This window comes from Epinephelus fuscoguttatus, linkage group LG14, assembly GCF_011397635.1.
Source record: "Epinephelus fuscoguttatus linkage group LG14, E.fuscoguttatus.final_Chr_v1".
NCBI lineage: Eukaryota > Metazoa > Chordata > Actinopteri > Perciformes > Serranidae > Epinephelus > Epinephelus fuscoguttatus.
This window is the reverse complement of record NC_064765.1, coordinates 1290098-1305918: the sequence shown is the minus strand read 5'-3', so window position 1 is coordinate 1305918 and position 15821 is coordinate 1290098. Positions and strand designations below refer to the sequence as shown.

Here is a 15821-nt window from a genome sequence, read left to right as displayed (position 1 = left end):
AAATACGACAGATCGTTTGGAGCTCACTTCCTGCAGAAGTGTTTTGAGTCCATCACGCTGTAGATTTAAGTTTCAGTTGGCAATTCTTGACGTAATTCTCTCAACTTTTCCTTCAGCACCTGTGCTAACACGGCCCTGCAGTCTCAGGGCCCTTTATGGGGACTGACGGGCCGTTTATTGATGCTAATTAGGATCAGCTGGCCGAGCTTTCAACTCCTGATGACCATGGCATTCATCATTATAACAACACAGGTACATATAATTCTGCAGCTGCTTGAATCTGATGTAGAGTTCTCTGAGGACCTGGGCGGGGCGACATGGCTCAAAAATAATATCACTCCATGATGTCATCACGGGAACTGTTTCTGGTGTTCGGATGATGGAGTTTGTTTCACGATGTCACCGGCACACTTCAAAAGACAAAACCATGCGCCTTCGATATGCGATTAAAGATGTGCAGGACGTTCAGTGACTTTATTAGATATACAATAACTGCATGAGACATTTGGGGAGTCGGTCAGAGTCGGTGCCAAGACATGACCATGATCTGGACGCTCACAGTGTCTCTGAGCGGCAGGGACAAGGCATGTATTCACCACCGCCCCGTGTCCGAACTGCAACCCTACTACTAAACAATCTGATGTCTACACTGGCTCCATGTCACACTAATAAAACAGCACAGTTGTGTGTCTTTGGGACCGTTTGTGCCGCGGAGCATAAAGCTGCTCTTTGTAGCCATAATCTGATCAGAGTCAGTATCAGATACAGTTCGGCCTGAAGGCAACACTCATCAACGCTACGATGAACACTTAGGTCTGAGCGATGGTTAACCAGATTAATGTGGCTTTTCACAAAAATACAGAGACAGTGTTTTACAGTCTGTGTCTCTGAGAATCACAAACATAACTCAGCAGACAGTTTGACTCTGATTCTACAACTACAGATGATTTTCTACAGAGTGTGGAGGATTTTAATCGATTTAAATAAAATCTGTGTGTTCTGGTTCCCTCAGAATGAGTCGTTTATATCTACACAGGGAGCAGGTCCTCGTCTACAGAGATCACCATGTTGCACCGCCATGTTTCTACAGTAGCCCAGAACGGACAAACCAAACACTAACACTGTTTAAAATAGCGTTACATATGTTTTAAGCACTGGGGAGGGACTTTTTTTAAGCGGCATACAACTTTGAGTAGTTGTATTTTAACACCAATTTTTAAAGCCTTTCAAATTTGGGCTAGTCTCCAAATGGTGGGGCTACCCTTTGGCAAGTTTTGAAGAAAATGTGCCTTCCAAATTTGAGCAATTTGCATTCCAAACTTTTGTTGCTATCTTTTGGCAAGTTTTGAAGAACATGTATCTTCCTAATTTTAGCGATTTGCCTTCCAACTTTGTCCAATTTTCCAATTTTTGGCTCTAAACTTTGGCAAGAAGAACACATGCCTTGCAAATTTGGGCAATAAAGCAATTCTCTGCGCTACATTTTTAAAGAAATCATGCCTTGTAAATACAAATGTTCCTTACATAAAACAATCTTTTTTTACAAAATCTTAAAAACTCCACTGGTCACTAAACTTTCAAGGGACTGTTTGTCCTGTTTAAAGAAAAAGAAAATAACAAAAACATTTAAAAATGATCTTCAACGTGGCGAGCCACACCTGCATGTTTTCTTAAATAATCTGCAAAATGACACCAGTTATCAGCCAGAAACTGTAAAAACAGAATTTTTTGTTGGATTTCTCAACTGCCAACAGTTCTTGGACACATCGTGTGTGACGAACGCTTCCTTCATCAAAAAACAAACAAAACACTCTCACACAACAATCTGAGCTTAAAATAGTGATACGTGATCAAAATCACTTTATTCTACATCTCATTTTTGTTTGCACGACAAGAGTTAAAAACTGAGGCTTTTTCCAACTCCAGGAATTCATCTTCAACTTTGACCTTTCAAACATCAAAGGGTAAGTTTTAAAAATCTGATAACTCATTTATGGTGGAGGGAGGTCAAGGAAAAATATCTGGAGCTTCAGGGAGGGTCACACCTCAGCCTCCTCTCTCCTCTGATAAATACAGAACAGTCCCTGATGGGGATCCAAATAAATAAATGAATAAATGAAATGAAGGAAATGTGTTTGTTGTCTTGTTTTATTGTGAATCAGGGTGAGCTGACCGTTTAAAGATAAAGACAGTAAGTTAAGGTTTGGTTTGACGATGGAGCACAACTTGATTTTGCAGACATCTGTCGTACTGTCACAAACATCAGGAACATATCTGCATTGATATTGTGATATTGATTTCAGCCATGTTGCCCAGACTGTCAGAGATCACTTCTCTGAATCCCGTGGGAAAGAGTCACACACTCACAACCACAAGTTCATAATATCCTCAGATTAAAAACAAATCTGATCCTGATGCCATAAAACAACAACAGAACACACTTGTCTGTTTCTGTCCCGCCTCCTTCATGTTGATTTTGGCCCTCATGGCGAGTGGGGACTCCATCTTGGCAGGACGCTGCCACAGAAAGCTGCTTTTACCAGCATTCAGCCAGCCTTGTATGGTGGCATTGTCTGTATGCTAAACACGGCCGTGGACCGCAGACTCTCCCCAAAAAACTATCGGCCCTTTGACCACGGGAACAAAACAACACAGCTCTGATCCCGGGCAGATCTGGCACCACGCAGCTCAAAGTTTACCATCGCATTTAATGATAATTAGCCCAACGGAGCATCGCTGATAGCGCTGCACGCTGTGGCGCAGGAGAGCTGAGGCCTTTTACTGTGATGTCAGAGCCCCGCGGTGTTATTAGTGAGGCTCAGGGTCAGACTATCAGTCCTCCAGCAAACAGGAAGCAGCACCACAACCTCTCCTACACAGCTGAGGTTCAGAATAGAAACAGATGATTAAACGCCGGTCAGCTGCTTTTAAAAGTTCAGCTGGAGGAGAAACTTAATAACAACCGACAAAACTACAGTTCAGCTTTAATAATCCCCACAGGGGCCGCTCATCCTCGGCCCTCGGCCCTCGGCCCTGTGGGCAGCGCCAACACTGTGCTCAGACACCAACTCCAGATACAAAGAGATGGCTCAGATATGTTAGAAGTAGGGTTGTACGAGGTACTTTTACACAGACAGTATATCACATACAGCACATGTCAGTGGGCACGCCTCCAGTTTGGAGAAGCAGGAAGGAGTGTGACATGGAGGCTAATCTGCTGCTGTGGACGGGTCAGCGACAAGATGTATTTTAGCCACCTAAATAAATCAACATCAGTTTAAGTGTACGCTATATTGAGAGCATTTTCACTGCTTTACCTTAACGTCAGACAAGCGACCAACAAAATCTTGCCGACTAATGACCTTCCTGGTCGACTGTCTGGGGGCAGCCCTAACAACGTGATCTTTTATGAACCATAACCAAACTGTGAACCTGTTTTAATGGCGTCACACTGTTTCTTATCTCTGACAATCAAATGTCTCAGCAACTAATCACATTTTCAAAAACAACAATGATTCAGTGATGAAAATAATCCCTGACAGCAGCTTCAGCTCCACCTGAACCAGGACTTCCAGGCCAACATCTGAGCTGCCACGTTACCCAGGATGCAGCTGGTGGCCAGTGATGATTTCCCCACAGTGACAAACCGCTCCAATTAATACCTGAGTGCAACGAGCTCGCAGATTTTAAACCATGACCAAGACGAGCTCTTTCATCCAGAGAGCACTCAGCCCTGTCGTTGAAGCATTAGCAGCTCAGCAGCCTCATTCAGCTGCCTCCATTTTACCTGTTCGGATACGCTCGCCGATCAGCCGTGCTAATGTGCAAATAGTTCCAGCTTCCCTTTCCTTGACCATGACCGATTTCCAGGGATGCATAACACCGCGGGCCCCCTACCAGCTCCGCTTTACGACCTGGCAGGCTGGCACTGCGCTGACACAGCATGATACACAAGATCACGTTTTCAAAAAGAGGAAAAAACTCCCTGCTTCTCCTAAAACACACATTAAGCAGAGGCCTGGCAGCAGGACGCACCCTGACGGACACATTGGAGCTCAACACACAAATGCTAGCTCATCACAATGTTGGAACAAGATCAGCTCGCTAAAGAATGAAAAAAGACAGAAAGCAAATGTGTAACATTTCTGTCTGAAGTCGCCCCGAGGAAGTCAGTTCTGATTAAATGCTTCTTTGTGTTATTGTGTATAAAACAGTGTATTGATCACTGATTTAGTCCAAATGAAGCTGTCGTCAAGTTCAGGAGACAGTTTTCCTCAGCAGAGCATCACTAACACAAACTCCAGTCATGTGAAGTGTCACAGAGGACGAGACGTGCAGCACAGACTGTCTCAAGATTCTCACTGACATCTGACATCTGCACACTGCCATGTTTGTAACGCAGCTATAACGCAGGACATCACTGTGTTTTGTATAGATCACACTGGGGCCCACACAGTGTGCAGAGAGGACGGGGTCGTTCTCTCCTCCCACCTCTCAGATGATCCCACTGTCGGACCGTCAGCACTAACCTCGATGTCTCGGCTGTAAAAACGCAGAGTGCTTTCAGCGCGTGTGCGTGCGTTTGACCTCTGACCTGCTGTCATCCTTTTATAACAGTCATCTGAACGTGTCAGTGGGTCAAACATCATCAGGTCACCTGCTGTATCTCAGAGTCACGTAAAACACTGAAAGACACAAACAGTCAAACACTGAACCCTGAGCTACGCTCTCTGCTGATCTGCAGCGGCCAGCGCCTCCATGCACACTGAGCTGAGGGGACGCCACGACTCACCGTCCTCACAATACAACCACAGGGAGCGCCGTGTCTTCAGACATAACCTGACTGTGAATAAATAACCGTAACTGTCTATAAAAGCACAGAAAGTAAAATAAAGCGACTGTTAATGCCCAAAATATTAGATGATTCATGATAGAAAAATAACAACTGTTGTGTCTCTGAACAGACGAATCAAAACACAACATGGTCCAACAGGATGCACCAACATGCACACGTCACTGTGGTTAAATTAAAGGAGAGTTCACCCAAATGTTCTCAACTGTTGTCTGCTACACTGGCACATGGATGCATTTACAAAAACTAAAAACACGATCACGTTAAAATATGCAGCCGACATTTATACACAACAAGTCAGTGTGAGCTCCTTAACTATTGGAGTTAATGTGATAACGTGATCATTTAATTATTTCATATGAACGTGACCTTATTATTCTTATTAACACTCCATTAATAAACAGTCAGACATTATTGTTCATCATCCGCTAGATTAATCATTAAAAGAATATGTTAATGAATGTTAATGTTAATATGTTAACAAACTGTATTCTGTTTGTTTTCAGTGCGTCAGGAGTTTCAGATTCAGACTTTATTAATCCCACCAGGTCCAATTTGTCTGAACAGCTGACCGTGCACACACACACAGTAACATACAGTAACACACAGTAACATGCAGACACCACATGAATAGTCTAGATTTAAAGGTAAACATGAGAATGATTAACTTTTGGGTTCATTTAATTAGTCATAACACAGCAAAAATCTCTTTGACTGTGTTTACTGTTTTCAAGACTTTGTATAATGACAATATTTTTCAGTGTAAATGGATTTCCAAAGTTAAAAATATTTTTGATGGTTGTGGTTTATCGTACTTATGGCATGACGCTGGACGGATGAACCCTAAATATTTAAAATTAATGATTGAACGTAGATTATCTGACATGGAACTACAGAGCTGGCATGAGAAATTACAAAGCAACCCTTTATGTGATAGTTATAAACTGTTTAAAACTGATTTCACTTTTGAACCTTATCTGATTATGTTAAGACCTGCCGAAAGAGTTTGTTTGTCTAAGTTTCGGTGTGGAAATCAGAAGTTACCTATCTCTGAGCGCAGGTATGATCGTGAAAATGTCCCCCGGAAATGTACTCTTTGTTTGACTGGCAATCGAGGAGACGAATATCATTATGTACTTGTGTGTTCTTTTTTTGAAAAAGAGAGAAGAGAGTTGGTCGGACAGGTCTATAGAGCAAATCCAAATATTTATACGTTTCAAAAGTTAATGTCATCTGGAAAAGTAAAGGTCTCGTCAAATTTGTTGAAACTTTTAAAGAAAATCTTGAATAGTTTCTCTTGATTTGCTTTGATTTGTATGTATGTACACAAATTCTGTTTTATTTATTCTGCTGTGCATTGGCTGCCGCCTGTTTGTTGTGTGCCCCTTATACTCCGGGGAGGAGTCAAAGGAATAAATGAAATGAAATGAAAATGAGTAGTGAATAAAAATAAAAAATATGTCGAGGAGTTGAGCAAAATAAAGGAATCTATAAATAGTTAAAGACGTTAATAGACTGATTAGCAATAAAAGAGATTTAAAAAAACGATTGAAAAAATTTACAGAGAATATAAAAGACAAACTGCAGAGGGAATAAAAGATTTTGAACAGCAGTCAGTTTTATAAGAAGGTAAAACGTAACGACGTCCTGAGAAAATTCGCCTGCAAGGAAATATTTTCCAGAAGAAGCTAAAATACTGGCAGCTCTCTGGAGGATCTGTTGATTGCATAAAGTGGTCAACTCCCGTTGTGTCACTGCTGTCTGATCTTAGAGCAGATTTCAATGAGTCTGTTTAGACAGTTTACGTCTTTGAATGTGAAACCAGCAGATAAATGAAAAACACAACAGGCTCTCCATAAAAGACTGATAGAAACATCGGAGGATGACGGGACTGATGGGAAAAGATTTAGTTTAATTCTCTGTTACCTCGCTTCACAGTATCTGAAGTGTTTACAGCTAATTTAAGATGTTCATCAATAAAGGTTCCGAAATATTTGTCAGAGGTAACGCTCTCACGAACAGAGGAGTTCACCAGGTGTTATTTGATAAATAATATGAAATAAATCAATAATACGACAATATTATTGTTTAGATAAATAATATGATAGTACAACAACATGTTTTCAGCACACTGTGTTTATTGAGACAAAAACAAAAGTTAATTTATTAAATTTAATGTATTCTAACATCTGATTTATTCCATTCAAATAAATATTGTTAATGATATGTCACATTTAATCATGTTTAAATAATGTGGGTGATTAACAGACAGATGTAGGTTTAATATTTAAACATTTGGTGGGTTTAGTCCAAACAGTCTCTGAGTAACTGAGAAATGCAAAAAGTGTTGGTACTGGGTGGAAGAGGGGATGTTCACACCAGTTGTTACCCTCTCTGTACCTGTAACACAAAACCTGTACTGATAAAATGGTGTCAAGGAAAAGTTGATCACAAAACGTGTTGCTGCTGTCCCCAGTCTCCCCTATTTTCTACTGTGTGTGTGTGTGTGTGTGTGTGTGTGTGTGTTACAGTGATGCTGACATGGACTCACTGCGTCATCTTAAATATTCTTTCAGCAACATAAAGACTTTAAATGTCTGTAATGTCTCAGGACGGCACACGATAGCAGAACTCCTGATTGTACGACAGCTGGTTGTCTGAAAACATTCTGGGTTCACTTCAGTAAAATGTCCAATTTTACCTGAATGCATCAAGTAGGGGAGACTGGGGACAGATGCAACCCTTCTTGCTCAGTTACTCTGAGATTATTTGGTCTCCAGCTGGTCCAGATGTGTCCACACTGTTTAATAAACTCAGTGTCACACTTGTGTTTAGACATGTTGTCGAGTTAGTTTGCTGTCTCTGTTGAGAAGCTTTCTGTTAGTCAGTCACTCTACGAGAAGAAAGGGCATTTCAAAATAAAAGCTGTGTGTGAGAAACTCACTGTAATTAAAATAAAGTGTTTTTTACAAGCGTGACATGTTCACAAGTCAGTTGCTGTCCATTCACAATAAACATGCGACCCACTTTTAAACTGCGACCCACCAGTTGGGAACCACAACCTAAAGTTTATATATCAAACTTCTGTCTAACATCTGTCTATTAGTTACACACCATTTATACATGATTACATGTGACATATCATTTATGATATTTATTTGAATGGATGAAGGCAGATGCTGCAACATGTTGAAAATAAAATAAATTTAACAAATTAACTTGTGTTTTTTGTCTCCATATGCACAGTGTGCTGAACACATGTTGTTGTACTTTAATATTATTTATTTAGTATTATTTATCAAATAACAATTATACACTTTTGTTTGTGGTAAACTCCTCTAGTAACCCTCCTCTTCCTCACTGCTGACACATAATAACAGAATAAAATTTCTACTTTTATTTATTCAGTGTATGATACACAGTGATGGTTCAATATTTACTACACAGTTGTGTTTTTGGTTGCTGAGTTAATGTTATGATCATTTCATTATTTCATATCAACGTAACCTTTTTATTGTGATCAGGGTTAGAGATCAGCAGCAGTTTCCAGTCACAGTGCAGTGGAGCTGCAGTCCCAGCTGGACGAGGACATCTAACTGGCCTACTGTCCTTGTCCCAGTATACAAGCACGGGAGGGGAATCCATTTATTGAGCCAAGTATGTGCGACTCCTCTACGATAGGTGGAGATATGCCCCCTTTCAGCTTGTTAGTATTGGACCTTTTTCCTGTTGACCTATTACGTCACAGCCCAAACAATGGACAAACAAGTTAGCTACGGTTAGCTAGCAGCTAACTGCTACCATGGTGGACAACTTTACAGCTCTGTACATTTGGTGCGTCCAAAAAGTCACGGCTCTGGATGTAGATTTCTCCATGTTGTTACCGGCTTCTTCTTCTCTTACACATTTAATGCTATTGGACTTCCGGGTCAAAGCCCGGGGCGGAAACTGTGGAGCATGCTCAGAGCGCCTCGGCCAGTTTGGGTCTGATTGACTGTATACATGCAGGAGTCACATGATCTGGGTGTGTTAGTCCCACTGTGACACATTCACTGCAGGACCATTTCACTCACACTGACATGTTTACAGGGATTTATATAAATCTGTTTTCTGAGTCGTCATGGAAACAGACTGAGTGACTTGTGCATGTAGGAAAATACTGTTGTGTGGTTTGTTCTTATACAGACACTTAGCTTAGCTAACATTATATCAGATGGGACAGAGCATCATGTGACCTGGACACACACTAACCACGTCACTTAGAAACAACAAAACAATGATACAAACTAAATAAGGTTTGATTCATTCATACAAAAGGTTTCAGGGGTCTCATTTACAAAACAATGCGTAGGATTTATACTAAAAAATTAGGGTTGCATGATAATGGATTTTTTTCCGATATGTAACAACCTATTTGACCAATAACCAATACAGATATCAATATATACACTTTTTCCCCACCGAGGCTAATTTTAGTGATCATCAAGTCTCTTGATGCAGACTCTTATTGTGACAGTCCAGCAGCTGACGGAAACATGAAATACAAAAGTTTGTAAAAAATGTGAAATTGTGCAAAATAAGATAAAGCATGGTGTTAGTTCATTTTAAAAATTCATTATCGGCCAATACCGATGACGTGCTGCTACTATCGTGCAACCCTACTAAAAACGTGCGTACGGACAAAAGCCAAAAATGGCGCCAAAAAATACTGTACAGTTTCTACAATCAGGCTCCACCTCAGCACCTGTGTGGCCAATTAACTGTCTCCAAAATGTTCATAAGCCTGGGTCAAAGTTTCTCCCGTCAAGGCTGTTCTGTTTACTAATCAGTCATTTTTATTGTTTTGTCTGAACAAAAAAACATCAAATCGTCGACATAATACGGCCGAATAAACACTGAAAAATAGGATACAAAGACTGAAGAGGTGACACAGCTGTATAGTCGGACAGAAGACAACACTGAAACAAACTGACTGAAATAAAATTAACAACACTAAACAATAAAAGACATAAATAAATAAATAAATTCAAATTGATTTTTAAGGATGTGAGGCAGCGTATCATCGTACAGCTGCCCGTCAGGTCTGTTTTATTAGATCACAACTTCAGCTCGTTATGTGCGACACGTATAACTGAGAGCTCCGGACAGTGTGACCAAAATACTGCTAACGAAAAAAATGACTTTAATAACTCCAAAAACATTTTTACAATTAATGCAGCAGCAGCAGATGTTGGATGTTAGGGGCTTCCTTGGAAGCTTTGGGACCACATTATCTCAGACCTATAAAAATGTTTTACGTAAAGCCCATTTGAAGGCTGTTAACAACGTAGTAAGATCTTTGGTGACTGGCTGCTGATATTTAAAGAGTCCAAGATGTAAAATCTAAAGGTGGGAATCACCAGAGGCTCCACCATACGATGTTATCACCATACATCAGTCATGATATAATATTAATTTGATTTTAAATGTGTTGCAATATTGCAATAAAATGTATTGTGATATATTGCCTTTTGAAACTGTAAATGATGTCCCTGAAAAGAAAACTTTGTAAATGTCGACAGTTTAATTGAATTAGAAAGTTTTATTTGCAGCAAAATGTTTGTGGTGAACCAAAAAAGCAATTTACTATATTATTCTAGAGGGCTACCTGAAGTTTAATTTGAATTTGACATATTAATAATTAATATAATTTAAAAAATCAATTCTTGGTGTCTGTGTGATGACACAATATTGACACACACAACCATCGCGATATTGTGTTAAACTGAATTTGTTCCTCATCTCTAATAAAACCTGATCAGTCCCAGTTCACCTGCTGAACCACATCACCTGACCCTGACAGTGCTGATGGTCTCTCAGGTGAGCTCTCTGACTAACACACCTGTCTCTGAGCTCACACACACACCGGGCCCACAGCATCACACACACACACACACACACACACACACACACACACACCCCATCAGAACCTCGAGACAGACAGGAGCAGCTTTATCCGGATCACTGTACCTGAATCTCCCTCCGCAGTGCTGGCATTGGTCCCCGACCCAGCCGGGGAAGCACACACAGTTCCCGGTGGCGGTGTTACACTGCCCGTTCATACACGGTTTGTCGCATTCCTTCGCCTCGGTGAAGCCGGGCAGCCCGGACAGCAGCCCGATAACGGACAGCAGCAGCGCGGTGGTCAGCATCAGCAGGCTCCGGCCCCGGCCAGAGCCCGAGCAGGCCCGCCGCGTCGCCCCGTACATTCTCTCACAAAAGATGGCTGCTAAAGGCAAAGAGCTCCGCTGCTTCGGGGGACGGAGGCTCAATGAGAGGCCGCTCGCTGTGCTTCGTGTGTCGGCGCGGAGCGGCGGGTTCCCGGGACGTAATGTTTAGTGTGTTCGGTGAGGCTGCTGATCGCTGGGTCCTCCGTTTACATCTTTCCAGTGGTTCCGTTTCCCCAGCGCCGCACCAAGCCGCATATTGACATCCGGAAGTGACGTGATGGCAACGGAAATGCGCAACCAGGGGGAGGCGAAGCGCGCAGGACTTTAAACTCTTATTTTGAAAACAGAGAGCAGAAATCCCGCCTTTTTACAGGCTAACGTTAGCATGTTAGCTTCTTTCACACAATGATTTATACTTTATTTGTATTTTAAAATCTCACATTTAATATGTCGAATAAATCACTTTAAAAAATATAAAAACAGTCTTTCTGAATCCTGTGAGTTCAGTAATACTGACACAGAAACAATCATACCTTTACTTAATGAATGTTTTAATGTAAAATTCTTATGTGGAGCTAAGATGAATCAAAGAAAGCAGGTGTTATTTTTTATTGTGGAGAAATGATGTGGACAGACGTCATGTCTTTATTTTATATTATAAGTTTTTCACCCACAAATGCAAATGGTCTGAGAGTAAATCAAACTTTTGTGACTTTATACATGATCTGAAACTGTAGGCCTACTTTGTAACCCCTGACAAATAAGAAAGAAAGAAACGTAGAACTTCTACTGTTAAAACAGACAGCAGAAATCATGCCTTTTTACAAGCTATTGTTGGCATGTTAGCTTCTTTTACATAATTTATAACTTATTTATATTTAACAATCACACAATAAATCTGCCCAACAAGTCACTTTTTAAAAAAACATTGAAACAATCTTTCTGAATCCTGTGAGTTCTGTGATACCGACACAGAAACAATCATACCTTTACTTAATGAATGTTTTAATGTAAAATTCTTATGTGGAGCTAAGATGAATCAAAGAAAGCAGGTGTTATTTTTTATTGTGGAGAAATGATGTGGACAGACGTCATGTCTTTATTTTATATTATAAGTTTTTCATCCATAAATGCAAATTGTCTGAGAGGAAATTCAAGATTCTCCACTTTAAACATGATCTGAAACTGTAAGCCTACTTTGTAACACTAATATTTTGAAAACAGAGAGCAGAAATCCAGCCCCGTTACAAGCTAACATTAGCATGTTAGCTTCTTTCACATCATAATAATTCCTAAGTTATTTGTTTTTTTAAATCACACATTTAATCTGTCCAACAAGTCACTTTTTAAAAAATATAGAAATGAATCCTGTGAGTTCAGTAATACTGACACAGAAACATTCATTTTATGAATATATTTATGTAAAAATCTTGTGTAGAACAAAGATGAACCCTTTGGGCCAGAATGACGCATAGTGCGTCTAAATTCACACCTGTTCTTCTCTGTGGATTTTCTCCATAACCGTGCGTCATAGCGAGAAGCCACTCACATCACATGAAACAGCAGAACCGCAGCTTTCTGACAAGACCAAGCACTTGTCGAGTAGTTAGTAGTCCAGTGTTTTCATAGCAAAAAAAAAAAAAAGATAAAGTTACACTAAAATTATGTAGAACAAAGCTTTCATACAGCTCTGCACACACATCACTCACGAATGCAGGGTCGAGATGTTAATTTTTCATTGGGGAAAAAAAATGATCCAGACAAACGTCATGAACTGAAACTGTTCTTTGAAACACTAAAAGACCTGATGAATCAAACAGCCATCAGGACTAAAGTCAAAGCCTTAAATACTTTTCTTATTTTTTTAGTAGGCCTATACTTGTTTCCCCCTTTCTTTGTTTCTCCTGTTATTATTAAAAATAAAACTTAAAACAGAGAGCAGAAATCACCGCCCATTATGAGCTAATGTTAGCCTGTTAGCTGCTTTTACATAATATTATTTTTTTAAATTAATTTTATATTTTCTCTGTAAGATTAAACATTGTACTGGAATAGATTGTGTCTTTAGTCTGAGCTGAGTTTATTGTACTGTCTCCATGATGCTTTGACAGAACATGTGTTTGTATAATAAGGGACTGTTCATTATCGTGAGGGACTTCTTTTTATACTCCCTAAAAAAAGAAAACAAATTAAAACTCTACCAGCTGTAGTGTGTTTTATCTCTGCTGTCTATAGAGGAACTGATGGAAGGTGAAACTTTATTTTTTTTTTTTACCTTGCCTTTTAGGGCTTCCAAACTTCCTGTGTATCCCTTTAGCCTTGAAAATGTGTTGTACATGTTCCCTTTCGTACAGGTTATTTATACATGTAAGATGTCTTAGGAGAGAGAAATCAAGGTGCATCTCTTGAAGTGGGTTTACTGGTAAATGTCTTTATTATGAGAAATAAAGTTGTTAAATAAAAGCAAAATGATTTCTAAGCATGAAATTAAATTATTGACGATAGAATTAGATGTTTGGCTAAACAGTCATAACTCATGATCCACTTACTGGTTTTAATTACATCTTCTCAGAGTCTTCATCAGCATCAGAAAAGTGAGCAACAGTAAGGGACTGTTTGTTATTTATGAGGGGGGGTGCAAAAAGGGGGTGGCATGCTAATTAATATTTTAAGCACTAAGAATGTATTTATGATTTTTACTTTGGCCTAAGGGAGGAGCATAGAATTTTAAATGGATGTATTTCGTATGTTTTTAACCGCAGGTTTGGAAGGCGTGTTTTCTTGAAAAAGACAATATTACACCATTTATCACAGGAAGTGTAAGAAGTGAATTATTGTTGCTTTTTCAATTTTCCAACAGTCCTCGGACACATCATGTGTGACGAATGCTGTAAACATAACCCTCTGAGCTGAAATAGTGATATTTCGTCAAAATTACTTTATTCTTTGTCTCATTTAAAATTTGTCCAAAAATTCAGATTCAGATTCAGATTCAGAATACTTTATTAATCCCCGGGGGGAAATTGTTTTTGCTCCAATGCTCCGTGCAAAGTAGAAATAGAAATACAGCATGAATGGAAACAAGAGATAAAGATGAAGATATAAATAAATACTAAAACAGACAATGAAATAAATAAAATAAAATATTAAAGTAGACATTAAAATAAAATAAAAATAAAGTGTTTGCACAAGAGTGAAAAACTGAGGAACTTTTTCCAACTCCAGGGGTCGTATTCACAAAGCTTCCTCACACTAAGAGTCGCTCCTAAAGTCAAAATTCTAAGAACATTCTTAGAATTTTGACCTTTTCATGGAGATTCTCCTTAAAGTTAAGACTGGGTCCTTGTCAAGATAAAAGTTATTCACAGAGCATCTTAGACATTAAAGGAGGGGAACTGCCCATTGGTTCGACATCCCATTGTTCCGACCATATTAAACCCATTGTTCCGAAGTCCGTTCTGAAATCATCATGATGCCCTGTGGTTAAGGTCTGGTTAGGTTTAGGCACAAAAACCACTTGGTTAGGGTCAGGAAAAGGTCATGGTGTGGGTTAAAATGAAAAAGAAAGTGAGCCGTTCAGCACCGCGGACAGTCGGACTAATGGGCTGTCGAACCAATGACATGGACCCTTAGAGGAGCTCCTAAGGTGAAACACTCAGTATGTTTACATGCACGCAGTCACTTAATATAGTGCGTATTAAATGAGTTCTGGTTCTTGTTCAGAAACTTTTTAAAATAGATCTGTGTTGCGCGAGCAGTGGAAGGATTTTTTCTACAGGTTATCCGTGTCATGTACTGCTGTCAGGACAGAGTGACAGTTTCAGCAAATACGACAAAAAACTATTTTTTTTTAAAGTTACTAGCTGTAGCTTTAATGTTGTGTTCATGCTAAAGGCGATGCGAATTTTAACGTTATTTGCCAAGTTTGAACGTGAGAATGTTTTGTGTTGACACGCTTCATACATGTGAAGTTGCTGAATCAGTGAATGAACTTCTGCAGGTGTGTCCTCAGTGAGTGTGTTTACAAGGTCTTTAGTACCCCGGTTTTGATTGGGTTTTTTAAGTATCCCGTCTTTATGTTTGTGCATGTAAACACCATATCCCACATTCAGAAACCAGGTTATGCCCTTTCCCTGGTTTCAAGAAACCCGGTTTTGCCACCTGGAGTACTCTCGATAGAAGCCGGGATACTGGAGCATGTATACGCCTTATCCCGGTCTCTGACGGCTGCCCGCTGTGTGCGCAGGCGCCGGAGTGACGCACCAGATACACAAGCAGCATGGCGGCAACGAGAGCGACGAAGAGACTGAATTTTGCCTGAAAATGATGAAAGAACTCAACATGACTACGTGTTTAGACGGCAGAAGACACAGAAATGCCGATCTATTCAAGTCTGTTGTGGACAAGCTACGTGACGCTGGTTTTCCACCTCGCTCAGCCCGCTAGAAGCCACAGAGGTCTCATTTTTGTCTTACTTCTAAATATAATAAATATATCACATTTCCCGCTCAATCTGTTGTAAACAAAAGACGTAAAAGACGTAAGACACGCCTGCGCAGATAGGATGCAGTGATCAGAAAACGGGTTACTGGTATTTATCACGTATACAGGGATATGAATGACCGGGTTTCTCTGTGTTCCATGTGAACATCATATCCCGGATATGCTCAAAGCCAGGATACTAAAGACCTTGTAAACACAGTCAGTGTCTCACCTCACCGGAGGATTTCAGTGCTGATTGGCTATCGTGGCACAAAATA

General features: G+C 40.0%; 1 protein-coding gene across 4 annotated transcripts in view; it reads right to left on the bottom strand.

Moving 5' to 3' along the window:
• Positions 1-11347, bottom strand: part of atrn (attractin) — a 251182-nt gene extending 239835 nt beyond the window's left edge. For 3 of the 4 annotated variants that reach the window (XM_049596081.1, XM_049596079.1, XM_049596082.1), the window contains exon 1: positions 10862-11346. In XM_049596081.1, the coding sequence (XP_049452038.1) occupies positions 10862-11100 (239 nt within the window). In that variant the 5' untranslated portion in view covers positions 11101-11346. Of the gene's footprint in view, positions 1-10861 lie in introns of all 4 variants that reach the window. The other variant, XM_049596080.1, reaches the window with a different exon arrangement.
• Positions 11348-15821: the final 4474 nt, after the last annotated feature.